This window comes from Lygodium microphyllum, chromosome 29, assembly GCF_053477565.2.
Source record: "Lygodium microphyllum isolate KBCC chromosome 29, Lygodium_microphyllum_v1.1.10, whole genome shotgun sequence".
NCBI classification, from domain to species: Eukaryota; Viridiplantae; Streptophyta; class Polypodiopsida; order Schizaeales; family Lygodiaceae; genus Lygodium; species Lygodium microphyllum.
Window position 1 is genome coordinate 112,040,542 of NC_141163.1, and position 27,068 is coordinate 112,067,609.

Consider the following 27,068-nt stretch of genomic DNA (forward strand, 5'->3'; position numbering starts at 1 on the left):
ACTGCTGCTGCTGTTTTTTCTTGCGTTTTTAGTCTTTCTCTCTCTTGCAAGCTGTCCTGCCTACGTTTTAGTCTTTCTCTCTCCTGCTGCCTACGTTTTTAGTCTTTCTCTCTCCTGCAAGCTGTCCTGCCTGCGTTTTTTGTCTCCCTCTCTCCTCACCTGCGTTTTTCTACTGGTTGCAACCTGTTACTGCTGGTCACATCCTCCCACTGGCAGCTCACTTCCAGCCCTTCCACTACCCTCCCACCCCTTGAGGTGGACATTGCAATTCGTGCTTCACACTACCCTCACACCCCTTAAGGCGGACATTGCGGTTCGTGGTTCATGGTGGTTGACCTCTTCCTTCTTCAGCAAGGCACACTGGTATCCATGGCTTCTTTACCAACAAATGACCAGACTATAGGGTACTCCTACTATGGCATCACCGGACACACCACCGATGCTTGCTGACTTCGACCTTTGCTCCACACCCCTCCGGAGTACATGTATCTTCCACCAGGCACTACTTGTACCACCTCTCCTTTCTATGCCACAAAGATCATTTTGCATCGGCTATCAAAGTACTATGCTTAAGGCAATAAGACGCATCCAATGCGCACTAAGTCCTTTCGAGCACATGGAGGATCGACTGGCGCTACAACCTCCTGGAGATCGTCGCAATGCCAACGGCAGTCTCCTCCCACTTATTTTCAGGTGCAGTGGCTTCCACGACCTACAGATCTACAGTTCGCTCCATCGAGAGACAGTGATTGTTTGATACCGTCTCCTTGTCAGTCCGCTCCTTCAAGAGACAGTGGTTGCTCGACTCGTTCCTCTTCTTCTGCTACCCAGTCTGCTCCACTAAGAGACAGTGATTGTTGCCCACCTCTTGCTCCATTCTGAGCCCCACCCTTCCCCACCCTCGACTATTTAGGTTCGAGAGGCTACCTTTGGAAGCTCTTCGGCACCCCAGATACCTTCTTCAGTACGACTGGCAGCACTTCCTTCATCATCAGACATTTCGGAGTCCGTGATCCATGAGTTTTTGGATTCCCTATCTACTTCAGAGGAGGATTCAAAGGGGGATGTTATTTCTTTTCCCTCAAAGGGCGCATCTACTTCTTCGACTTCAACGGGGGGCCCTCCACCTCCCACCTCAGAGGGGGAACCTACTCCACATGAAATTCTTCACCCATCCTCTACTTTCTTGGGGTGGTTGTCTTCGACCAGTCATCTCTTCTACTGATACCCAGGATCTTCAAGTACCACCTAGATCGGGACCTCGGAGGTTCAGCGCGACTTGGTGACAAGGCCTTCGTATTCCTTCCAGCATGGATGCACGGAGCTAGTGGCTTCTCTCCCGAGGTTGTGTTTCGGGTCCTCCAGTTCACTCTGTCTACTGGTCTTTACTGCAGATTCCCTTTCCGGTAGAAATCTTGGATCTTAGGGATCCTCTACATCTTCTTGTCTTGGTCACTTGGTCAGCATGGAGCCACCTCCCGAGATTGAGTACAGGCATATCCTTATGGTTCTCCACACCACACAAAGTCCGACATTCCTCCTATGCATTGCATGATTTCATCATCTATGTACTAGGGCCCTTGGACAAGTCACCAATTTCCTTGAGGGACACTGTCCAAGTGACACCTGTTGCATGAGCATTCTTCAACATGCAGCATTGCATCTCCACCTTACTCTTCTCTCATTCCCCTTTTTGGGCCTGAGAGGGGGTGTTGAGAAACCCTTCACCTACAGTTTGCGTTTTTGCGTTTCTATGTTTTTTGCATAGGGTTTGCAACCTAAAAAGGGGCACCATCCTAGACTGACTGTGCCTATTTATAGGCCACTCTCTCATTCATTCCTCACGGCTGATTCATTTAGTCCGTCGCTCCTTCTCTCCAGCCTCTCCACTACCCTCACACCTCTTCAGGAGGACATTGCGGTTCGTGGTTCGTGGCTGTCTTCATCATCTTCCTTGTGCTATGGCATCCTTATTCCCTTGTATCACATTCACTCCATGATTCACAACTTCATCATTCCATTCATCAGAGTTTCGTCTCTCTTCTCTTCTCTTCTCCATGTTTGTTGAGTTCACTCCGTGTTTCTCCCCGCAAATCCTACTGTCTCGCTGGTACGTCATCTTTTGACATTCTCATCATGGGTACTGCTTGTACATAACCAAACTAGTCATCAAGTAGAATGTAGAAGGAGCAATTCTACTGGTGAGTTTCTCCCCCACGAGTTCACCAAGTTTCTACAGCAATAGGGCATCTCACGCAAGCTCACTTCTACCAAATCCCCCTCTCAAAATGGAGTTGTAGAGTGTAGAAACCGGATTGTGATGAACATGGCATGCTCTATGTCGTTTTGCAGTAGAGCTTCCTGAGTGCCTTTGGATCGAGGCTATTAACACTTCGATGTAAATCCTCATAGTTCCTCAAAGAACTCTTCGAGGCATTCTTTGGCACTCAGCCTATCATTTCTCACTTTAGAGTCTCAAGATGCCTACATGCACACTCCTGATGATAAGTGGATCTTTAGGACCAATTTCCAAGCTAATGGAACTTTGGATAAACACAAGGCTTGCCTTATAGTGGAAGGTTTTTAACAAAAATATATTATAGATTATGAGAAGACCATTGCACCCACTACGCAATTGGCATCATTCTATTTGTTGGTTGCACTAGCCGCTTATCACAGTTGGCCGATATATCAAATGGATGTCAAAAGTGTCTTCCTTAATGGTTAGTTGAAGGAGAAAGTCTATATGGAGCAGCTTCTCGGATTTCCTTCTGCCGACCGCAAAGACAAGGTCTCTCATTTGCAGAAAGATCTTTACACGCAAGCTAAAGCAAGTACCATGTTTGTGATTCCATAGGATGGATGAGTTCCATAGAACTCTAGCTATCATTCTACCCCATATGACCTAAACTTATATATCAAAACTACTTTAGAGGGGTCTGCTACATTCATTTGTACATTGATAATTTACTTACTACGAGCTCAGATTCTAATAGTATAGTGGATATAAAGGCCCAACTTTGTTCTACTTTTGAAATGACTGACCTTGGTTAGTTGTTCTATTTTTTGGGGATAAAAGTAGTTCGATCTAGGGATAGTATTTTTGTCTCACAACAAAAGTACACCCTTTAGTTAGTTGAGCAGTATTGCACCGATCAGACTTATCTTATGGTCATACCTCTTGATTGCACTGCAAAGCTTTCCAAGAATTCCCTAGGTGAGCCCTTTGATAAGCACGCCTATAGATTTGTTGTGGGAAAACTTCTTTGATTGATTCATACTAGGCCAAATCTCGCCTATTCTGTCTCTTTATTTAGTTTTACAATGCACCCAAAATGTCACACTAGGTTGCTTATATGCGTGTGTTGAGATATGTTCAGTATAATTTTTCTTATGATCTAGTATATGGTCATGGTTTGCTTTTGTAGGGACACACTAATTCAGACTAGGTTGGAGATCCCAACACCCGGTATTCTCGTGGAGGCTACATCTTTTCTTTGGACATGGCTTCCATTTCTTGGTCAAGCCGTAAGCAAGAGAGAATGGTTGATTCCACAATAGCCAAGGTAAAGTATTGAGTCCTTTTTAACACACCACAAAGGCTCTCTACTTGAGGGGATTGCAAATAATTCTACACTTTCCATGTGTTTCACCAGTTGTCCTCTACTACAACAACCAATGTCATGGCACTAGCTGGTAATTCGATCATCAGTCTATGTATTTATCGTACGATTGTGTTTATATTCTATAGACAAGCATTTCTTTACAACTATTGCATCAACTTTAGGATATACGAGTACCATGAGAGATAATAAGGGGAGTTCTCACATTTTATGAGTCAATGACAAGTAGGGTTCGCGCACCAAGTTGAATGTCAGACATAGCCCAAAGCGATTGGGGTAAGGCATGGCTACCCCCCATCAACACTCTTTGTACTATACAATTATTAAATAACTAAGTTTTTTATAAGGTTGGTGGACCAAGTGCAACTCTTGTAGGAGTCTTGATCCCTATCTTACTACATGCCAATGACATTGTTTAAATCTAAATTCTCTTCAAGGATTATAGTTCCATCTTCATACCCTGGGTCACTTTCTCGTGACCAAAGCTCCCCATGAGACTTACATGAGGTTCAAAGAACTCGCTACCCTACAAAGACAGATGGAGAGAGAGACCTTGAATAAGGTATCACTATCACCACCATCATCATCAATGCTATTTGCATCAAAGTGCCCATCAAGAGAGTCTAAAGATGACTCCTCCAAGGTGGTTGATGAGACACACTCGCACTCATCCTCATTGACAAGGTTACCATCATCATCAAATGGCAGTCCCCCTAGGCAATGGTGCTCTAGGGAAGGGGGTATTGAGCGAAAATATGCATTACTTGCTGATTAGCCTCTTAAACAGCCCCAAAACACACTAAAAATGCTCTTTTAGAGTAAAACCCTAAAACGAGGAGCGGTTCAAGAGAGTTCAGTGGAAACCCTAAAACGGGGAGCGGTTCGAGAGAGTTTAGTGGAAACCCTAATTTTTGGGGCGCCCTTCCACATCTATAAATAGACAAGCTGCCCCCATTCAGCCATTATCCTTGTTTGCAAGTTACATCAGCCCACGCACCCTCTGCTGCTGTTGGCGCCCAGTTTCCAGCCTGCAGCCCGCCTCCATCTGCTGTCCAGCCATCATTGACTGCAGCCACATTATCTTCAGCCTGTCCATTCCTGTAGGCGCCAGCTCTCAGCTGCTGGCGACTACTCCAAACTGTCCCAGACTGCTGTTTAGCCTGTTGTCCATCATCTCCAAGGTCAGCCAGCCTCTGTTTTCAGCATTGTAGACCTTGACACTCCCAGACACTGTTTCAGCCTGCTGTTTACAGCAGACTGTGCACAGTCTCCAGCCTCCGATCGACGGTACACTGCTGCGTTTACCAATTTCCAGCCTCCAAACTGCTGCGTTTTGGTGACCAGCCTGCTGCCATTCACTATTCAGCACTCCTACACTCCGACTGGTGGTCACAGACTTGAGATAGGTCTTCAGTGGACGTCACACTCCGACATTGCTCTGCCCTTGAGCACACTCTACACTCTTACATTCATTTACAACATTCATTCACTTCAGAGTTGTGTTCTCTCTCTCCCTTCTTCTGTTTGTGTTTGAGTTTTTCTGTTTGAGTTTTGAGTTTTGCGTTTAGGGTTTGAGTTTTTGAGTTTTGCGTTTAGGGTTTGAGTTTTGCCCTCTGTGTCTGTGTCTTTCTCTTTGTGTTTCTGTAGTGGTCGTACACTCTGTGTGACCTCAGTGCAAACCCTAGCAGTTTCCTTCACAGGCGATGTCATCTTGAAACACGAGATTGGAGCTACTAGAGCCCCACCTCACATATATTTGAATGCCACTCGCATCACTCCCCATCTATGTTGAAGGGTGTCAAATGACTAGACCCCTGCCGCCACTTGCCTGAACTCCGAGTCCTAGCCCAAAAGAATGCCGACTACAAGTGTCATGAGTGTGAGCTGCTATTAGCTCTCTATAGATCAACCTCCTAATGCACACTCGAAAGAGTGTCCCCATCAACTTGAAGATATCCACATTCACATACACATACAAGTGAAATTTGTAAAGCATGAAGTTAAAGACAGCAAACTGAATTGAAGCACATACTCTTATAGTTCAATATTTACCTACTTAGGACTACCCATTCTAAGCATCACCCGTATGATGCACAACTCAGTGCAACAATAGACTAGCGGCTCCAACTGCCATGTGCTAAGTCGATTGTGAATCTTCATGTGTATGAGAGAATAGGCACTCTAGTTTCTCTCACATGCATGCAACCTGCCCCCTTTGATCTGCATAGCAGCCAAGCTCTCCAACACTACATTGTGGTCATTTATGGGCACAACCCAAGTCAAGTATGCAAGTTAGTCTAATCAGAGCTCTCCATCATCCATAATAACGTGCGACTTCGCTAGATGCACCAAAGCTATAAAACCATAGATGGCCTTATGCATCCATTTCCATCTTCTCTCTAATATATCAATGAGATGTGCATATTGTGACTCTATAACCAATGTGCAAGCCCGCACCTCCATCAATACTGCTCTAAAGAAGTGAACAAGAAAAGCCCATGGTGGACACCTCGCAATCCATCAAAGGGAGTCCCCGCAAGGACAATAGCATGAACCTTCTACCACACACCATGGTCAAATTAAAGCCATCATTGTGAGACACCACAGACTTGCCCCTAGACATATCAGCAAAGTGGCAATGCACCACATCATAGCCAGCACCATGTGTTGATCTTGAGATCAGAATAGATAGCTACATTCTCTAGACACCTCATACATACAATTTTAGATATACTTTGCAGTTTTTTACAATTCTTATGTGCACTTCTCTAGATATTAGTCTTAGACTAGAATACCACTTTTACTTATTGATGAGATGACATCATATATGGATGTACTTTGGTTTTGTCACATAGGTCTACTGGTCTTCTATAAACATTAATCACTCTCTCCTTTCTTTTCGTGAAGTTTAAGTTAATGTATGGAAATATATACATCAGGCCTTTAGGCCAACCAAGCTAGACAGCAACAATACACATGAAGCCAAAAGGCTGCAAGAACAGCATTCTACAGAAACAAAAACTCTCTAAAAGGCTATCAAGCACCATTCGACAAAAACAAAAGAAGGGGATCATCAAGCGGGGCACGATGGGGGGGAGCAAACAGTATCCATGCATGGGGCAGCGACCTCTCCAATTATAAGACTAGCTGAAATCATGGAAGAAATCTGCCATAAAAGCAAGCCTCGCACTCATCCCACATGGCCACGGATACCCAAGACCAAATCAAAGAAAAAAGCATTGCGAGTCCGCCAAATGTGCCAAAGACCAGTCCATCACATGAAATGAAGGAGATAAGGATAAAGAGACTGCAACCTAGCCGTGGATGGGATCTTACCTAGGACCCAAGAACAGATAGGCATTCTCTGACCTGTCCAACGAGGTCCACACTGTGGAGATGAAACCTGTGTAGCAACCGGGCAAGAAATGAAAAGATGAACAGGGGTCTCATTACAAGTAGCACAAAATATACATTTGCCCCAGGATATCTTGCAGGCTCACAACACATAGCCAATATGGGCAAACCACCAATGAGAAGCCTCCAGAGAAAAACTTTTCCTTGATAGGGAAGCTTTGACTTCCATAAGTGAAGCACATGATCACGCCACTTAGCTGCACTATTACGAACTAACCAAACTTTCTTGGCTTTCTCAGTGATCCATCTCTTACTCTCTGCCATTTTGTGGCATCTAATTAGCTGACCACTTCAGAAAATCCTAGGGTTTCACAAAGGCCCAATCCAACCACGGCAATAAGGGCTGTGTAGCAGGCAAGGGAGAGTGCCTCCGAAGCCAACCCTCCAAGGTTGACCACATCAACCTATAGCCTCTTGGTATTTGGAAGTACTAGCAAATGTGGCAAGAAGAATACCAACCCAGAATAACAACATCCTGGATAGTCTTCAAGCCCAATCTCACCATCCTATTAAATTTAACCCTTTGCAGTTGCTTGTCAGGCCAGTCAAGCAACCTAGATGTAGCCAAAGACCCGTGTGTGTGTGTGTGTGTGTGTGTGTGTGTGTGTGTGTGAGAAGAAGCCTTCAATACAAAAAGTCAAGCGGAGTGCAAAACATCCTATCAATCATACCTTAATAGGAACGTTATTGACCTCCATGTCAACATACAGCATTATCTGAAAGTTCAGACAGAGAGAGTTAGGATAGACACTAAGTACTGCAATAAGATAATACCAAAGCCTTCACAACTACAAAAGAGTACAACTATCAAGCATACAAAACAATTGCTAACATTTCAAAACAGCATACTTCAAGAGCTAAAGTTTTCTCCCAAAAAAAGAGAATTACTCGGAAGAAATCCGTGAAGTGAAAAACAAAGTGCAAAACAAGGCCCTCTAAGGAACTACTAAGTACATAAAGAGGTAAACTTAAATTGAGATTTTTCAAAGGCTTTAATTAAGACCCCAACACAGCATATCTCTATATCATTGTAGTCTTCTTCATAGTGGGACTTACAATGCAAGTTAATAGCATCAGCTTCTCTTAAGCATGCTGGATTCTCTTGAGCATTATCATGCACACCAATATGCAGCCAAAGAATAAATTGATTGTGGATTATACATCTTAATTTGAAATATCCATTGAAGTACTAAGAACCTAAGGCTCATTATTCCCTTGTAAATTGCTCATGATAATAAGTTTTGATATACAAGTTTGTGATATGGAATGACATCTTTGAGACTGCAATTACTTTTTGGGCTTGCCTTTCCTAGAAAATGTCCATATTTAAGCTTAGTATAATAACATCAACTTCTTCAGAATGTGAAAATGATAGATCTACAGGTCTCATCAACCAATGGAATCATCAATTAATGCACACAAGAATTTGATGAAAACACTGTGTTTCTGTTGAATGTCACACTAGACAATGCTGGATACTAAAGAGTTACAATATTTCTAGCTGAGAAATGTGGTGGATCTCTTGGCAACACAAGACATGCTCTTATATACACACAAGATCTCCTATATGAGGATATGGGTATCCAAAAGTGTAGCAACATGTGACCAAGGCCGTCTAATTAATCAATGGCATTGTATTTATGATAGAAGTTTGATATGTAACTGAATAAATAAACTTGAATTAGAAAATGTATACCCACATAACAGGGCCCTTGAAAATTTAAACAACTTACCACACGTGCAAAAGCTTCAGGATTGTGCTCTAGAGCTGCTTCCCAGTTTTCATCAATATTTTTCTACAAAAAAACATCCCACAGAGTTGGAACTGTCATGACACAGAAATAACACTAGTGCAGCTCAGTTGCTATTGCAACTGCTTTGTGCTTTCACCTGTAGGTAACTTCAAGTGTGAATCTTGTTTCTACTCTCACCTCTACATAGAGGAAAACGTTCGTCTTTTTCTTGCAAAGCCATACCTGTTGTATAGCTTCCTCAATTTTTCGTTGAGCATCAACATCAAAGGGATCAGCATTCAGTAAAGCCTGTTTTCAAAGTACAAATAAGATAGACCACATTAAGAGACTTCATTCACAAACAAAAGTGCTTGTAGAAAAATATAACTGACTTTAACTCTGACAAGTGATTTTTTTCTCTTAAGGCAGACCCGTTGCTTTGCCCTTCTTTTTTTTTTTAATAGAGGCAGCCATGAGAATCATCTATCCACACTGTGCCTGCCTGTATAATGGGGCCCATAGGAAGGGGAAACATAGAGAGAGATGCAAACACAGAGATGCCTGGTAGTGCATCATATTTGGTCCTTTGTTTCAGCTGTTTGCGGCCAGGTAGTTAGTAAGAACATTAGCCCATGAAGTTGGGTCCTTCAGTGGCCCTCTAGTACTTCGCATCCATCACATTTCAGGTTGCTCTTTGACATACTCCAATACTAGGGACTGGTACAATTGGGCTGTGCAGAATGCCTTCATTCAGGTCAGCAATTGAGTGAAGAAACACATTCAAAGCTTCTGAGGCATGTGACTTTTCTAGGTGTTGACGTATGTTACTACCGATACTTTAAACAAGGAGCATGCTGATCCTGGGATTGTGGCTCTTTCTTTGGTTCCTTTTCAAAGCCTGAGTCCTTGGTCTTTATGATGGGAGCACCCTTTATATTAACATGTTCATGTAAAACGCAAATATTGTGCCAAGCAACCTCTGTTGGTCACAGAGAGAGAGAGAGAGAGCACGTGTGTGTGTGTGTGTGTGTGTGTGTGTGTGTGTGTGTGTGTGTGTGTGAGAGAGAGAGTGAGAGATACGAAAGTGTGTCAACAGGATCGATGGCTGACCTGCAGACAAGCTTCCCTGCCTGCAGATGTGTGCTCGCCTTGCGTGAGTCCCTTCCTCAGTTCAGCGCTAGGTCCCGTGTGCCCTGAACTGACGTGCATCCTTCCTTCCTGCGGCACCTTGCTTTTGTGGCACACACACACAAAGAGAGAGAGAGAGAGAGAGAGAGAGAGAGAGAGAGAGAGAGTTTCACCTGTGCACTGCCAGCCCAAGTCCTACGCTCGTGCTAGACTGCCCTGACCCACACCTCTGTTTCGTCTGCATCACACGCCGCCTCAGTCCTGGCTCACATCGCGCAGGCTCCTGTCTGCCCTGTTCAACAACTTCACTCTGGCCCTTGCCATCCTGAGGTTCCTAGTATTTTTTACAAAGGCGAAAGGACTCAAATTGTTGCTGAATAAGCTGCAACCGCTTGACCATTTAACAAAATGGTTAATCACTTTGCAAGAGTTTGATTATGAGATTAGGAGCAAGCCACCAAAACTACAGGGTATTGTAGAATGTCTTGTGGATTTCGAAGAGCCAAAGGAAATTCTGGCTAAGGGAAGTGATATTGAAGGTCTATTTTAAATCGATACAGCTTCCATCCCTTCTTGGTGTGCGGGTATAACACATTATTTATCTACATGAGGATTTGGGTTTGCTTTATTGAAGTTTGAAAAGAGAAAGATCAAGCAACAAGCAGGTGTCTTATATCGAAGAGGAGTAGATGATATCTATCGTCATTGTGTAGTACCCGAGGAGATACCATTTATTCTCGAGGAGTGTCATTATTCAACATGTGGGGAACATTTTGTTGGCCAGCTTACTGCCCAAAAAGCTCTCCGTGCTAGATATTGGTGGGCATAAATTTTCCAAGATGCTTTTAGTTATGTTAAGCGTTGTGATGTCTGTCAAAGACACAATGCGAGGAAAAATCATAGGCGACCTCTAAATCCCATTTTGGTTATGTTATCCTTTGAAAAATGGGGTACTAATTTTGTGGGACCAATATACCCTTCATCAATGTAGTGGGAGCTCACGCTCAACCGCCAAGACCCGCGGATCGCTTATTGTTTCAAGTGTTTCAAGCGAGCTCTCATGGCTATCTCTCACCTAGCCAATGCACCGTCGATTCTCTCGGGATGTAGTGAGCTTACCGTGATGCCGAAATGAGTTGTCTCCTCTCTTGCACACACTAGTAGCTCCACGATCCTAGATGCTAGCTCAAGCATCCTCAAGCCTCCTCCATCTCCAAGCTCCATCCACCATAGCCACGTGCGCGAGAAGAGAGAAGAGAAGAGAAGACAAGAGAGAAGAAGAGAGAAGAGGAGATGGTGAAGAGCTTCACCCTCTTGATCCCTCACTCCCACGCACTCACTCACTCCCTCACACTCTCACACTCCCTCTCTCAAGAGCACACACACAAGCAAGGTGAAAAGAAGAAGAGAAGAAGAGAGGACTCTTGTTAGCCACACACCAAAGAATGAGCTTCCATTTACTTTTTGAACTTTATATACAAACCCGAAAATTCCATGGGCACCCATCTCTTTTTCCATGACCGGCCATTGTGGCAAGATCCCTTTTTCTAATTCCCTCTTCTGCCCAGCTCACCCTCTGTCCCAGGTCACATGTGCACACAGTCGACCTGATCTGTCCTGTCTTTCCTGTGGCACCCTGCTGAGTCGGACTGCGAGGGTCTGTCTGTGACGACCTGCTTTCATCCCGGGATGACTTCTCCTACCAACGACGAAATGGAAAGCGACACTCCGGCTCTGCAATCTAATGGCATCGATATGGCCTTTCTCGATCAGCAGATTGGGCAAGGGAATGGCAAAGACTTCACCGATCCAGATGGTGATTCCTCGGCTGATGAACTCGGGCCGTTGCAGGATAGTGAAGACATGGGCAAACGTCGTATGATATCGGTCGAAGAACCGGTCTTGGGCCCGAATTTGTCTCAGCCAGAGGTTCACGTTTCGTGTTCACAACCCGATGGATCTTTACAATTCATGCTGGCCACTACCAATCTTCTTATATCAGATCATGTCCATTGTAATGAGGATAAAGCTAACACATTACTGGATGGGGATCAAGTAGTTGCAGTCATGGGAACCGACCTAGTTTTACAACAGATAGCTGCTTTCCATAAGAGGGCAGTCATATTTTATTTTACTGGAAGGACTCCTTTGATCACCAAAATTTGTGTTTGGCTTCGGTCTATACTTGCCAGTTTTGAACAGTGCTCCGGAGATATTTCAGGATATATGCAGGTCCCCTTGGTGGAAGAGATTTATGATGGCCTGAAGGGGTTCTTTGAGGTTCTTTTTCGTTCTATAGAAGTACGGGCTCTTATTATGCAACGCATTCCGTTGTTTATGGATGGGCAACTAGTTCATGTGGTCCCTTGGAGGCCCATGGCTGAGTTTCAAGAGGTGCTAAGATAGACATGCCCAATTTGGATAGAGGTGGTGGATTTCCCTATAGGAAGCCCCATCATTGAGAAGCTCTGAATAACTATCCTTCATGGAAGTTCCGTGTCACGAATTTCGTTATTGGAAAAGGCCTCTACGAGTTTGTTTCAGGTGAAGAAAAGGAGCCGGAGGTGAGTGATCCTCCAACTGCAAAAGAGACAAAGGCACGGAAGGAATGGAATGCAAAAGATAAAAAGGTCATGTATTGGTTGTCTGTAGTAATTGACAATAATATGGTGGGACACATTAGAAATGCAGAGAATTCATATGCAGCTTGGACCATACTTGAAAGTATGTTTTCTGTAAATACAAAGGCACGAAAGATTCAACTCAAGCAAGAGTTGAGTACATTGAAGAAAGGGAAGATGTCTATCAATGAGTATACAAAGATTCGTTTTGAGGTTCCAGTGTTAACAAACATTGGTGTATGAGTTGAAATGGGGTACTTTTGCAAGACACTGTTTCAGATGTGGCCAGTTGGACCATTTCATTTCGGAATGCGACAAAAATATGGAGGTAGGGCAATGCCCTATGGACCCAAATATGGAAATGCAAGACCACCTCCCTCAACAGACGATTCAAAAGCCCGTGGCTGATCTTGAGCAGCTTTCCCAACATGGTCATAATGAAGGCAAGAAGGACATTTCCCATGGTGATGGGAAGCGTGCTTCGCTTGTGGGTGGGCGGAATTTGCCTCTTCAGGAGGATTCGTGGGTTACAGTGGTTCGTCGTAATGCAAGACAGGATTCTTGCTCCACTCCTACCCATCCTCTGCCGCCCCCTATCACTCAAACCTTTCAACGTAGAGGAAGGGGGTTTTATATGAAACCCCAATCTTCACGTGCTCCGACAGTAGAAGATAAAAGGCCTTCTGATTCTGCTTTGCGCTTCGATGCGCATGGGAGGCTTGTGCCTCCTCGGGATGTTTTCCGCTCCTAGCAACAGCACTTTCCTTCCCGTGCTTCTATTGCCGGCTTGCAGAGGGCAATTCAGTAGTTCTTCTCATTTGTGATTTATTATGAAAATTGCTCTGTGGAATGTGAAAGGTATTTCTTCGGGCAGAAAACAGTATCAGTTCTGGAAAGTGGCGCTAGCTGGAAAATGGGAAGTTTTCTATGCTGTGAAGCATAAACAGCACGCTTTGGCTGGATCTTCATATGTATATAAGGATTATGCAGTTTTCTTTAATCGAGGGTTATGTTGGCTATCAAATCCTCCCTACAACAATCGTTGGTCTCTCAAGACCCTCGTGGCCGATTTTTGATTCTTGAAATAATTTATGAGGGTGAGGTTTTGTGGATTGTAGGTGTGTATGCTCCTTCTAATGCAAGGGAACGTCATCAACTTTGGGAAGACTTGCACTGCCTTGCCATGGCCCGTCAAGGCTTTGTTATGGGTGATTTTAATGCCTTTGTTTCTGCAGATCAAGCGACCTCTCTGCATTCGGTCATGGATGGTCCTGAGAGACGAGCTTGGGACACTCTTGCAACGGCATCTTTGAAACAGGACATGTGGTCCTGGATGTATCTATCATAAGTTGGATATACTTATCATTCTTTTCACTATCCAAACACTTGGGCCAGACTCGATAGGATATACATCTACCAAAGTGACTCTTTTCTTTCCGCAATCATTGATATGCACGTGGAAAAACAGCATGTTTTGTCAAATCATTACCCTTTGGTCCTGTAAATGAGCCACAAACTTGTTCATGCATTTAAGGCCCTCCTTGCCGGTTTGCCTCTTTGGTTTAATCAATCTTTTTTGCAGCAAAATTAGTTTTTGGAAGGTGTTCAGCAATTGATAGCCTCTTTTAGCTCGAGGGTCCTATCTACTACAGGGATGGAAGCATGGGCAGTTTTTAAGGATAATGCGCGAGCGTTATCCCGACAATATGGAATTCAGCATGCTTCCTCGTTTCGAGCTAAATTGCAGCATGCTCAATTCTTATTAGCTCATTCCTTGTCTCTGTGTCAGATTGGGGATTCCAATGACGACTTGCTCACATGCATTGAATGGCTAAAAGGCAGGGTCCAATCTCTTCAGGAAGAGGAATATGAAAAATACAAATTGTTGGCCAGAGCTAAAGCTTTACATGATAACAACCGTGTCAAACTCATCAATTTTTTGCTTGTCTGCATCAAAAATATGCCCGAAAAAATATTGTGCGCTTAAAAGATGGGCAAGGTGATATGGTGACCGATCCTGCCTCTATTATTCGGATGACTGTTGACTTTTATAGGGCCTTGTTGGATCCGCAAGAGATTCTTTCTGATGTTGTTCTCTCTGGTCGAACATATATTTGTGACCTGGTTAGTAATCAGGTCAAACCAGAATGGGTGAATCTAATAGAGGCTGATATTTCTAAAGATGAAGTGGAAGAAGTGCTGTCTCACTTGCCTCGAAGGAAAAGTCCAGGCTGGGATGGGCTTCCTAATGAGCTGTTTTCAACCCATGTGCAACTGCTTAAGGACCCATTAACTCGCTTGTGTCACCAGGTGTGGAACTCTGGTATGATGCCTTCGGATTGGAAGATTGATGTCATCAAGTTGTTGCCCAAGGTTCCCTCTCCGACCTCGTTGAAACAATGGAGACCCATTTCTGTTATGGGATCATTGTATAAAATCTTCTCCAAAATTATTGCCAACAAAATGTAGAAAGTTTTTCCACACCTCATTCATCCATGTCAAAACGGTTTCATTAAAGGTCGGAATATAATGCACAACATTTTGACTGTTCAGCTCGGAATTGACTATGCCAAAGCTTCTAGCCAGCAGGTTGTTATACTTCAGCTGGATATTGAGAAGGCATTTGATCATGTCAACTGGTCCTTCTTGCGGCAATTAATGTCTACAATGGGTTTTGGGCCCCATATGATTTCTCTAGCCGATACCATCAGTCAGGGTGTTGTGGCCCGTATTGCTCTTAATGGAGGGATTACAGAGGATATTGCCTTATCTCGGTCCCTTCAGCAAGGCTATCCTCTCAGCCCTTTGCTGTTTGCTTTGGTAACTCACCCCATGCCCTCATTATTGGATAAGTTGGCAGCTCAAGGTGAGATAGTTGGCTTAACTCTTCCCGGTGGTGACCAGCTTGTGGGTCAATCTTTGGCAAATGATTCTTTTATGTTCCTTAAGGCGGATTGTATTAATGTTAATCCGGCAATGGTCGCCTGGAATCTTTTTGCTTTGGCATCGCGTCTTCACATTAATACTCAGAAATCCACCCTTCTCTCCTGTATGGAGAATGATCTACAGGCCTTGGGCTGGAATGGAATTGTGATCACAAGGGGTAATATTACCAGGCACTTGGGATATCCTATTGGTGTGGAGGTTGCTCCCCGAGCCTTCCTAGATTGGATGGCCTCCCAAATTCATAATAGGTTCGTGTACTAGAAATCCCAGAGTTGGCCACTACATGTTAGACTAAAAGTGGCCCAATGCATTATGATCAATATGATCTCATTCTTTCTGCCATTTGCTTCCTTGGACTAAGAAGTCCATTTTGAATTTGGTTCAGCCTATCAAATTAATGCTCTGGAAAAAGAAAGGCAATCATTTGGGGCAAGTATGGATCTCCTGGCAACATGTGACCACTCCGAAAAGGATGGGGGGTGCAGCTTTGCTAGATGTCAATTCTCATATGGCTGCTTTGAGGCTATCCTTGTTGCAAAGTCTATGTATTTAGTGTCATCCTTGGTCAGACATTGCCAAATTCTTCATAGAAAAGATTGGCATCTCTCATGGTAGCACAGTTATTCATGCTTTTCTCCTTTCTCATTTGATAGCTTCCTAGTAAGAGATGCTTCGTTTTGCAGTTTGGCGTCCCCCGGATATTCGTAAGGAGGAAAATTTCACTGCAAGGAGAAATACTGGCTTCCTCAAGGTTGGTGGATTGGCCACAAAAAGATTTGCAGCGAGACAAGTTCAATCGGATAGCTAGGTTGGGGTTGAAGACAGTCTGTGATGGTGTTATTCCTGGGCAGCCCGGTCTTTATTCCTTTAGGCATATTCGTCAATACTTTGGGGTGCCTCATGGATACAGGGACATTTGGTCATCCATACACGATAGTCTTCAGAGGTTCTTTCCTTTGCCTGCGTTATAGGCATTGGATCCTTGGCGTGACTAGATGTTTGTGCTTCCTGATGATTTTGCAAAAAGGTCAGGTAATCAGATATATCATCAAATGGTGGAAGCCAAGAGATGGGTCATGGGGAAAGTGAATAGATTATGGCATCGTAGGGACAGTAAAAAGAAGTGGTGGGAAAGATTTATCCAACTTGGGAAATCTAAGGTCCCGTATCAAGGAAAAGTGTTCATGTGGCGGCTGCTCATTGGGGATCTTCCAACGGGAGAAGTGCTCCGTGCCCGAAAGATCTTTGTTGGGCATTGTGTTTTCTACACTTTGTGTGATGAGACATTGCTTCACCTCTTTGTCTTGTGCCCTGTTGCGCGACAAATCTGGAATTTCATTTCCTGTGTGTGGCCCTCGGTGACTCAGCACCGCCTATCAATTCGTTCGTGGATTATGGGAAATATGTCCTCTATGCCCTCTTTGAATTCACATTGTTCCTGCCTATTTCATTTCCTTAGATGGACAGCCCTGTGGCATAAATGGCGTACTCGCAACACCTTTATTTTTGATTCAGCATCAGGCATCCATGGGCATGTGGTCCGTATGTGTGGAATAGTGTTATGGAAAATCTCCTCTATGATGTCAACGGACCTTGTTTTTCCGGATATTGCTGCTCCATGGCTGGCGATTGTTCGCTCTACTCCAACTGTTCCTTCTGTGTGATCTATTAGTACTGCTTGTGTAATAGGTTGTTCTAGTTGTTCTGAGAGCCTGCAGGCCTCATGTAAAGATTAGTTACATAGAGAGTGATAGAGACAGAGTATACTGACCTTATGGTCTGATGTAATAGAAAGTAAGAGATACAGAGAGAATGTTGACCTGATGGTCTGATGTAAATATTCACTATCTAATTCAATTATCTTCACGGCAAAAAAAAGAGAGAGAGCAAGTGTGTAATGGATAAACAAACAGAATATAAAAAGAAGCCTAAAAACTAAGTTGATGATGCCATTAAGATATATATGAGCTTATGGTTCTCCTACCCTCTACAAGATCGATCCATCATGAGTTATGCTGGAGGGATAGTGAATCCCCTTGAGAATGTCCACCTATAGTGAGAGATGATAGCCTAGATCCTCTGATAATCTCATGGGCACCACTTGACTCATTACGAGGCCTCCTAGCTCTGCATAGTTCTAGGGATCTATCTCTAGTAGCCCCAGAGTGTCCTATACTAGATGGAGCTGGTACAATCGTGGTCCAGCCTGTCCAAGTTGTATATCATATCGTGTATACCCATAGGGTCAGTCAATGCATCCCCATGTCTGGATCTCCAAAAGGAAGAGTAACAAGCATCTCTAGTCACTGAATGTCTTATCTGATGTAGTGAATCAAATACCTCCTGGAAGAGGCAATGGTACTGGCTTCATAACTCATAGTAGGCAAAGCATCTGCATATGTAACACTCTGTATCCATCTCCTCCATCTGGCATTTGTGACATAGCTTGTCCTCACGTGCCTCTCCAGAATATCCCCTTATCTCAACTTGGAGCTTGTGTGAAAAGGTGTGAATTCAACCTATGGCTCATCTGTTTTATTAAGGAAATATGCATACCTATGTATCTCAGTCCAATCATGAAGCTACCATTAGAAAGAATGAGAGAAGAAGGTTCTTGTAGAAGGCCATCTTTGTGCCAATTGATGCTGCTGGTTAGATCCAGGTCCTCTCAATGTCTATCCTAGTAACATCATCCCTGAATGATATGGATACAGAGTAAAACAGAAGGGTTGGTGCTAAAGTGATTATTTGCGAAAGAGAAGCATGCTACAAGTGGCATCAGATTCTAACAGGAAGCAAGCAAAAAGAGTGAGTAAAGGTAGATCAGACAATTTCACAGGGCTTTACTGTAATGTGAGAGATATCCTAAAGTAAGAGCATGTCAAAACAAGTACATCCCTTGAATATTAGGCACCTCTTAAAACCTAAAATCACATGCTGGTGTGATCTTTCACTAACCTCAATGTGCAGTATGTAACTTTTGAGAACAAACTATGTGACCATGCACGGTAACTAAAGTAACCTTTCCACGCACATAGCTAAGCAATGGTTGTTACAAGATCTTAGGATGAATGGTTTTCGAGCAATTTCATCTTTAAGATGCTTTGAAATACACAAAGCTAGCATAAGAGGGGGAACACATCTTTCATTATGTGGCAACCATGTACGAGTGCAAAATAAGGTATATATGCCTCATTGTGCCATGACGAAGCCTTTACAATATGATGCTTTTAACTTAAATGTGCTACTCAGTGATTCCTAGACCACAGAAAGATTGCAGGACGCAGCTTTCTAAATATAGTATGATCAGGAATCTGCAAGTAGTAAGCAGTAACTTACTATCTCTTCTTGTTTTCTGCGCTCAAACTCTTGCTTTTGTATGTGCTGTTGCCTAAGAAAATGCTGAAAGACCTCGACATCATCTCCAAGCACAGCTTGTGCAAACTGAGGATTCCTCTGCTTCATAATAAACAGAATTAATGTGACAGTGCTAGGAGATCCAAAACAAGTTGTACTAGCATAAAATGAAATCTACCTCAAGCAATTGGCCAATGATGTTGGGGTCACTGCGAAGGTGCCTTTGAAAAGCTGCAGGATTAACAGCTGAACCATCCGCATTAAGAGCTAGCTCATGAGCTGCCGAGCTGCAGCCAAAAATGACACATTAGAAGGGACCACCTTCAAACTTGTGAGAAAGACAAAAGAGATATATCAACCAAAAGTTCAAACAGCAAAAGAATGTATTTTGGAATCTGTACTAGATTCTAATGAGGAACTAAATACCCAAATAGGTCTCTTCATTGACAGTTAAAAATACTGACGACTTTATTCTAAACCAGATTCTAGTAAAATTTTAGCCTATAGTCTACCCTCTACATCATTTCAAATAATGCAATGTCCTCATAAAAGAAACAAACTAATAAAGTCCATACTAACACATTGATGAGGACAAACAAATAAAGTGCATAATGACACACTAATGAGGACATTGTACCCATGCAATCCCATTTGTGTTAACATTAAAAAACAAAAGCCAAGCACCACACAAAGAGCTATTGAGCTGGCTAACACTTTTCAAGGTCCCTTTCATCTCCCGGTATTACAAATCCCAAGGTCTTGTCCATGACATGCACTACTAATGCGATGTTCATGATGCCTAGGGCAAAGAGTAAGTTCATATGCTTGCAATGTCCATCATTGTTAGAATTTGTCAATTCTAGGCAATGCCCAATGTATTTTGTGTGATGTGGACACTTGTTAAAGTGTCAATGTAGGGTGTCTACACCTAGTGTCTTACAACATTAAAGTAGTGACACTAGCCTCCAGAGTAAATAAACCTAACTCTACTTAGTTGGTGGAAGGCTTGTTAGGCCAACCCTTGACCTAAACATGAGTTGTACTTTCACTCTATTTTTCAGTTCAGCAAGTACACACTACTCTCTTGCTTCAGCTCACACACTGTCATTGTCTCTGGTCTCTCTCTCCTCCATAGCTGGTGCCACTTCTTACATTTGGTATTAGAGCAGCTTCAACGCACAGATTTCGAACAGCCACCATCAACCGATACCACTGTGCAAAGGTCTTGCTGCCACCAGCTCTCAGCCCGAGGAAGAAAAGCAGCAAATCTGCTTCAATCAGGGAGAAGGAAGAGGAGCTGTGAGCTGCTCAGCTCAGCTGAGCTTCTGCTGCCGCCACTGCCTCCAATGCCGACTACACCAGCACCACCACCTTCAAGCTGCCTGTGTGCTGCCTGTCAATGCTGCCAGCTCTGCCGCTGCTTCCCAACGCACCACCTACCAGGTGCAGCGCTGCCTGTCCTGCACCTCCTGCACCAGACCACCAGCCACCAGCCGCCCGCCTCCTACAAGCACCACCACCCAGCGTGCTGCTGCTGACCTCCTAGAATCGCCGCCTTCCCCTATGCCACTGCACACCCACTGCCCAAGCTGTCTCCAGCTGCACCTGCTTGCATCACCTGCAACATCGGTGTCTCAACCAGCATCGCTGCCCTGCTGCTGGTGCTGCCCTGTGTGCAGTGCCACCTGTGCCACCGCCTCTACCTCTACTCCCTGCTGCCCACCACCACTATGGACTGCCAAATCTTCCACAATTCCACCACCTGGTGCACCTCCAACCACTATGAGCTACCTGACACACTTCCCGAGGAGGTGGAATTAGTCTGAAATTTGGGCCTTTTGCCCAAATTCACATCCTACACACAGTTTTACACCCAAACTATCAACATTGCATAATTTCTTGAAATTTTGGATAAGAAATTTGAGGCTTTTCAATCTATTGGCTCCAGCATGCATCAAATGCACATTACAATGGCTGGTTACTGTTGGCACGTGTCCCAAGGCAACATTTTCACAGAATTTCAGACCGTAAGGTATAAATTTTTTCAATTTCTTGAAATTTTTGAGAACAAATTTGGGGCTTTTTTCCAACACACATTCCAAGTCGCCTACAAGTGTTACAACCGCATTATCTTGCTGTAAATTCCTTTTGGCCACACATCTCGAGGCAAGTGCAGTACAGCATTGCATTGCTGCAAATTGCAGGCTGAGTCCGAATTTGTACAATCTTGGGCACATTTATCAATTCTATGACAGTTTGGTACTTGCATTCCAATCCTACGTGGGGATTTTTGGTACTCAACAAAGTGCATTCTATACTTCAGCGTGAAGTATTTGGCTGTTGATTTTGTGTGTCACAAGCAGCACGACACATCAGGTGCATAGTGACCAAAGCAACATCCTTGGTGTCCTCACTCAAGAGGACAAGCTCAATGGCACCAACTACCCTCTATGGGGCTTTATGGTGCAAAATCTTCCTATCGCAAAGTATTTATGTAATTATGTCATTGGTGATCTGCAATGACCAGGAGGTCTTGCATCTCAGACACCTCACCGTAATACTAGAGGATAGGCTGCTACTATTGCATCCCCTCCTCCTCCTCTAAAGAATCGGCAGAGGTGGACTCGAAGGATGCACATGCCCTATCTTTGATTGCCTTGTTAGTAAAAAGAGCTATTATTCCACATATTAAGTCTTGTAAGACCTCAAAAGTAGTGTGGGATCTGCCCGAACATATGTTTATAGTGCATAATGAAGTCAGGATATCTTCTCTATGCAGAGAGCTGGCTAATGTAAATATGGATGAGAGTGACAATATGATTGATCACCTTACATGCATACAAGATTTGCGAAAACAACTACTTAATGTTGATGAGGTCAATTAGGATGCAAAAATGATAAATGTCACATTGAACTCACTTCCTGAGTCATATCTTGGATTCCACACCTCATTGATGTTGTCTTTTTTGTTTTTTTTTGGGGGGGGGGGGGGGGGGGGGAGGGGGGGAGGGGGGTTTTGGGTTTTGTTAAGAATCCCCTTACATTTTTGGAAGTGGAAAGCCTCTTGTTACAACAGAAACAAACTCCAAAGAGCATTGCAATGCGTTCAAGTGATGTAGCCATACTCTCGAAGTACAAATGCAAGGGGAAAGCCAAGCGGGATGTGAAAAATCAAAATCTTTGAAGATAACAAATGCATTGTCAGAGACAAAGAGATGGATTATGCCCTCAAGTTATCCAGCATCCTCTGTAAGGGTGTCTTTTCATTAGATATGTATGATAGACGATCTCATGATGCTCTGATAGTTAGTACTCTTGAGCTCGCAATGCATAATGCAAAGCTTTGGCATGTGTGCTATGGACATATGAGTTTTGGCAGTCCAATGACCCTTCAGCAATATTAGATGGTAGATGAAAGGATGGTGCCGTGTGTGCTGTCCGAAAAATGTAGCTAATACACTTTGATGTTTGTGGTCCCATGAGAACACATGCACTTGGGGGTCATCTTTATTTTGTTACTTTTATTGATGACAACTCAAGGTATACATGGGTTTATGGGCTAAAAGCAAAATCTTATGTATTTATGTATTTTAAACATCTTGTTGCAAAGCTTGAGGCTGAAACTGGCTTGAAGGTGCAGGCACTTCACATGGATAGATGGAGGGAATACATGTCTCATGCTTTTGAGACATTTTTGCTTGAAAATGGCATCATGCATCAAGCCACTGTTAGAATGACACCTCAACAAAATGGTGTCCCTGAAAGGAAGAATCGAACACTTATGGAAATGACTCGTTGTATACTTAAAAGCAAAGGGCTGCCACACAAGTTTTACCTTAAGGGCCTTCAGTGTACCTATCATGTCTTAAATCGTGCATCTACCAAAGCACTAAAGACAATCACTGTTTGAAGCTTGGAATGGCAAAAAACACAAGGTTGATTACTTTCAGGTATTTGGATGCATAGCCGATGCACATGTTCTGAAAGAGCCTCGTGGAAAGCTCAATGACAAAGCTATAAAATGCATTTCTATCGGCTATAATTTGGAGAGTAAGAGCTATTGTTTGTATGATCCAAACACAAAGAAAGTATTTGAGAAATTGAGAGCGAAAATCGGCAGTAGCACAAAGCTTTGGCTTGCAATCAGGTGCTTTGGGTCCACCAAATCAAGGGATTGAGATGTATCCCAACAATGGAACCATAAAACCAGCCTTTCTTCTTGGAGAGGGTGGTAATTCCCTAATCAAGCACTTAATTACAGCAATCAGCAAATAAATATAAATTGAAATGCATAATTTACCTTAATAATCTTTGACATTGGACCCCTTGTTAGTCCCAAAACCAACACCTAATTCAGTATTTTTCTTTAACTTCAATTGCCAATGGATTGATTACAAGCGGAGATTCCACAATCTCCTTGGCTAATCCAAAAGCCCTTTGCTATTCCAACTATGAATATAATGTCATGATGCTTTGTACTTTCAGTTAAGTCTCTTGTCTTTGTCAATCCTACACAAGATTGTGTTTATGAGTCCAAGCTTCCATCTTGGAACCTAATTCACTTGTGTAACAATTGTGGTCTTAAGTCAATGTCATCATGAGTTTAGTCTATGCTTACAAGCCACCATAGCCATGCTCTAGATCCCGCATATTTTAACAGATGAGAAGGGAAGGAAGCTTGGACCCCAATCACCTCATGGAATTGGAACGACTCACTGAGACTCGGCTCCTAGCCACCCACACCCTAATTTGTGAGAAAGCACGAAGGAAAATGTGGTTTGACAAGCACATCAAACAATGCGACTTTGGGGGTGTTGATTTTAGTGTATGATGCCTTCTCTTGTCAGCAAGAGTCCCACTAGTTGCTAAACCCTAATTTCTCCAAAAATTTAGCATTTACAGCAGAAATCCCTCTATTGTCCACCAACTATGGCTGAGATCTGCTCCAAATGGCTGAGATAAGTGCTAAGATCTCTTGAGAACGGGCTGGAATAGGTGAGAGAATGCCAAAGGGAGAGAAAATTCAGAGTTTCCACGCGGAAAAACCCCTAAATCTGCCTACAACCTGCACCAACCAGCATTTAATGATGTTGCCTGCAACCTGCAGCATCCAGAATGCTGCCGCCTACTGCTGAATGCTATCGCCTGCTGCTGATGAAGGTATTCCCATTGTCGCCAACTTAAGAATGGCTCCTGCCTGTTGTCCTAGCCTCCAATGGCTGTGTTCTCTGCAGAAAATTGAACCAGCAACCCTTTCTCCCTATCTCTCGAGCTCCAAACTAATTGAATGGCTGAGATCTAGCCCAAAAAAACGTTTTCTCAGCTTACATGGGCATTTTTGCCAAGTGGCAACCTTCTAAACCCATTCCTCAGCATTACCTAGCCATTAAATTAGTTTTCAGAATTCAATAATTCTGAAAATTAACTTCAACCCTTCTGACACAACCCAAAATTAAATGTGCCTATCCATGATTAAATTGGATAGCCATTTACAACGTGGAGTGGTCTCGAACCTCTATTGGCCCTTAGAATGGCATTAATTAATTATTTCATACTAGTCCCTAGTGTCACCACTAACACTTATTAGGCAAACAATTATCCTAGGGTCAAAACTGACACCAACTAACCACCAAAACATAGTTGGCATAACTTATCACAACTTTTGTTTTTGACACCCACTGCATCCTTAGGGTCCTTGACCGGTTACCACGAAATAATTACCATATGCAACACATGCTAAAAAACCTTGCACATTTGATTAATAACTTAATCAAATGTCATCAACAAGATTCCTTGGCCTGTTACCACGAAATAATTGCCATATGCAACATGTGCTAAAAAACCTTGCACATTTGATTAATAACTTAATCAAATGTTTTAGCAAGATTAAAGCATCTCAAAATTCCATGTCCCCATGACAGACCCCTTCATGAGCAAGTTAAAAAATATGTTTGTGGGCTACATATAGGAATCAGGGATTTTTACATTAAATCCACGATCTCTAGCATGTTTGAGCATATAGAGAAATTATACCCACTCTTCAAATCTATATACTAAATATGGCTACCCACTGCAATCTATCCATAACATCATTAATACAAGGCATTGGAAACTGATTTTTTATCGTGATTCTATTCAGAGCATGATAATCAATGCAGATATACCATGAACCATCCTTTTTCAGCACCAAAAGCATTGGAGAATAAAAACGAGATGAGTTGGACCAAATCAATCCTTTTTCTAACAACTCATTAACCTAAATCATGGGATGTACTAACTCTGTAGGGTGGCTTATTAGGTGGCCTACTTCCAATGATAAAATCTATGCCATGATCTTCAAGCCTTTCAGGTGGTAGCTACCTTAAAAGTGACTTAGAGAAGCAATCAATATATATTTTCAAAAATAACATGCAATCCTTTTCTAACTTAGACATATTGCCAACATTCTCACTATCATCATTATCCTTAGTAAAAACCAAATACGCTGAAATATATTTTTTCATTACTTTAGAAATTGCACCCACAAATACAACAACAGATTCCCCTTCTAACTTTATATCAAGTATGAGTGTCTTTCTCTTATGCTAAATAGTGATCTCTTTTGCACGAGAATCAATCACTACATGCATACGGTGACACCAGACATACCAAATAATATATCACAACCCTCAAGTGGAGCAATGGAGGACTTTTCACTATCCACATATCCATGTATATGCAACCAAAGCTTTCCAATAAGTGGTGTGACAAGCTCTACATGGCATTTACATGCCATTCCAACTTTCCTCATGGGTCCCATCTCATCCTCTCTAATGCCTAGACAGGGTGCCATGTCTACAAAGATGAAGTTGACTCATGCACCATTATCAAAGAATATCAATGCATATTGATCTCTATTTTTGCCCCATGCTCTACACAACTCAGTAGCATCATCATTGGGTTGATTATTAACAACATTGGATACCAATCCCACTCATGTTTTGGGCTTCCTTCCCTTAGAATCCCCTTCATTTCTTGATTTTCCAACCTATTGCATATCGGGACAGTCCCTTGGAATGTGACCCTCCTATTCAAAAATAATACATTTATTGGCAACCATCAATTCCCTACATTGCGCCAATGTTTTCAAGCCCTTTCTTTGCTATTTTAGCTCCTTTTAAAGTGGATTTTCAAATCTTCCCCTTTTTTTGGTCTTAAACAACTCTTTATTTAACTTCTCCCAACTCTCTAGAAGCTTGAATCCTTCCCACACAGCAAAGCATCTACTGTAGCAGTAATCTCTATGAGCTGAGACATGCTAGAGACGATGGATTTAATGCAAAAATCCATGATTAATTTAGACAGCCTACAAACATATTTTTCTACTTGCTCATGAAGGGGCACAAGGCGATAAGAATTGACGAGCAGCAATGCATCCCCAAACTTCTTATTGTATTGCTCCAAATTCTTGCATTTCTTAGCATCCATCATACATTATTGCTGTAAAAAGGGTGCGTTTGCTGAATTTACATCAAAACCAACACCAAACAAAGCATTTCCACGACCAACACTCATTCCTTGAGCCCTATAAGCCATCGGGGGTACAAATGCATTACTAAACATGCTACTTTGTGCCCCACATATCAAGCCAATGCTGCCATACATAGGGTTTTGCACATTTCCAGCCATATCCAAATACATTGGGCCTTACACCCCATGCATTGGCTACTGCATACCATAGAGATTTGTGCCATACATCCCCATATGTGGTCCCTGTCAAATCATAGCATGAAAAATCATGCTACCACCAAAGTATCCTAGCTGCCCCGTCATAGCATACATGCCCAGCTATCCAAAATCCATTGGTTTGGCACTTCCATGATGGTCTTGCATTTGCAATCCTTGCATCGTAGGTACCAACTATTTCGCTTATTAGCATCTTTGGGAGCTTCAAGTAAAGGCTTTGGCATTAACTTCAATGCACCTTGCTGTCTCGAAGGTGTGGAAGATAACTTTTTTTTCTTATATTGTTGTCCTTCATAGTAGTATTCAAAAATCAGATAAACTAAGGATCCTTTGCCAATTCAACTAAGAGATTGTTGTTCTCATCCAATTCTTAAACAAGTCATCAAACTCCTCTTCACTTTATTGGCCATTAGTCTTATTATGCCTTGAAGGCCCTACAACTTGCCCAACAACAACATTTTCAGCTTTATGTCCATGGTCTGAGCCTCATCCAAGATCAAGCATTGCATTTTCTTCTTCCC

The 27,068-nt window shown here is 42.9% G+C and overlaps 1 protein-coding gene across 3 annotated transcripts in view; it reads right to left on the reverse strand.

Annotated features, from left to right (window-relative positions):
• The window catches only part of DDI1 (ubiquitin family protein), a 132,424-nt gene that overhangs the window by 65,277 nt on the left and 40,079 nt on the right, over positions 1–27,068 (reverse strand). For all 3 annotated transcript variants that reach the window (XM_087672248.1, XM_087672247.1, XM_087672249.1), the window contains exons 4-8: positions 19,001–19,109; positions 18,805–18,921; positions 9,014–9,079; positions 8,771–8,833; positions 7,709–7,753 (exon numbers count right to left, since the gene is read on the reverse strand). In XM_087672248.1, the coding sequence (XP_087528374.1) occupies positions 7,709–7,753; positions 8,771–8,833; positions 9,014–9,079; positions 18,805–18,921; positions 19,001–19,109 (400 nt within the window). The remainder of the gene's footprint in view (positions 1–7,708; positions 7,754–8,770; positions 8,834–9,013; positions 9,080–18,804; positions 18,922–19,000; positions 19,110–27,068) is intronic.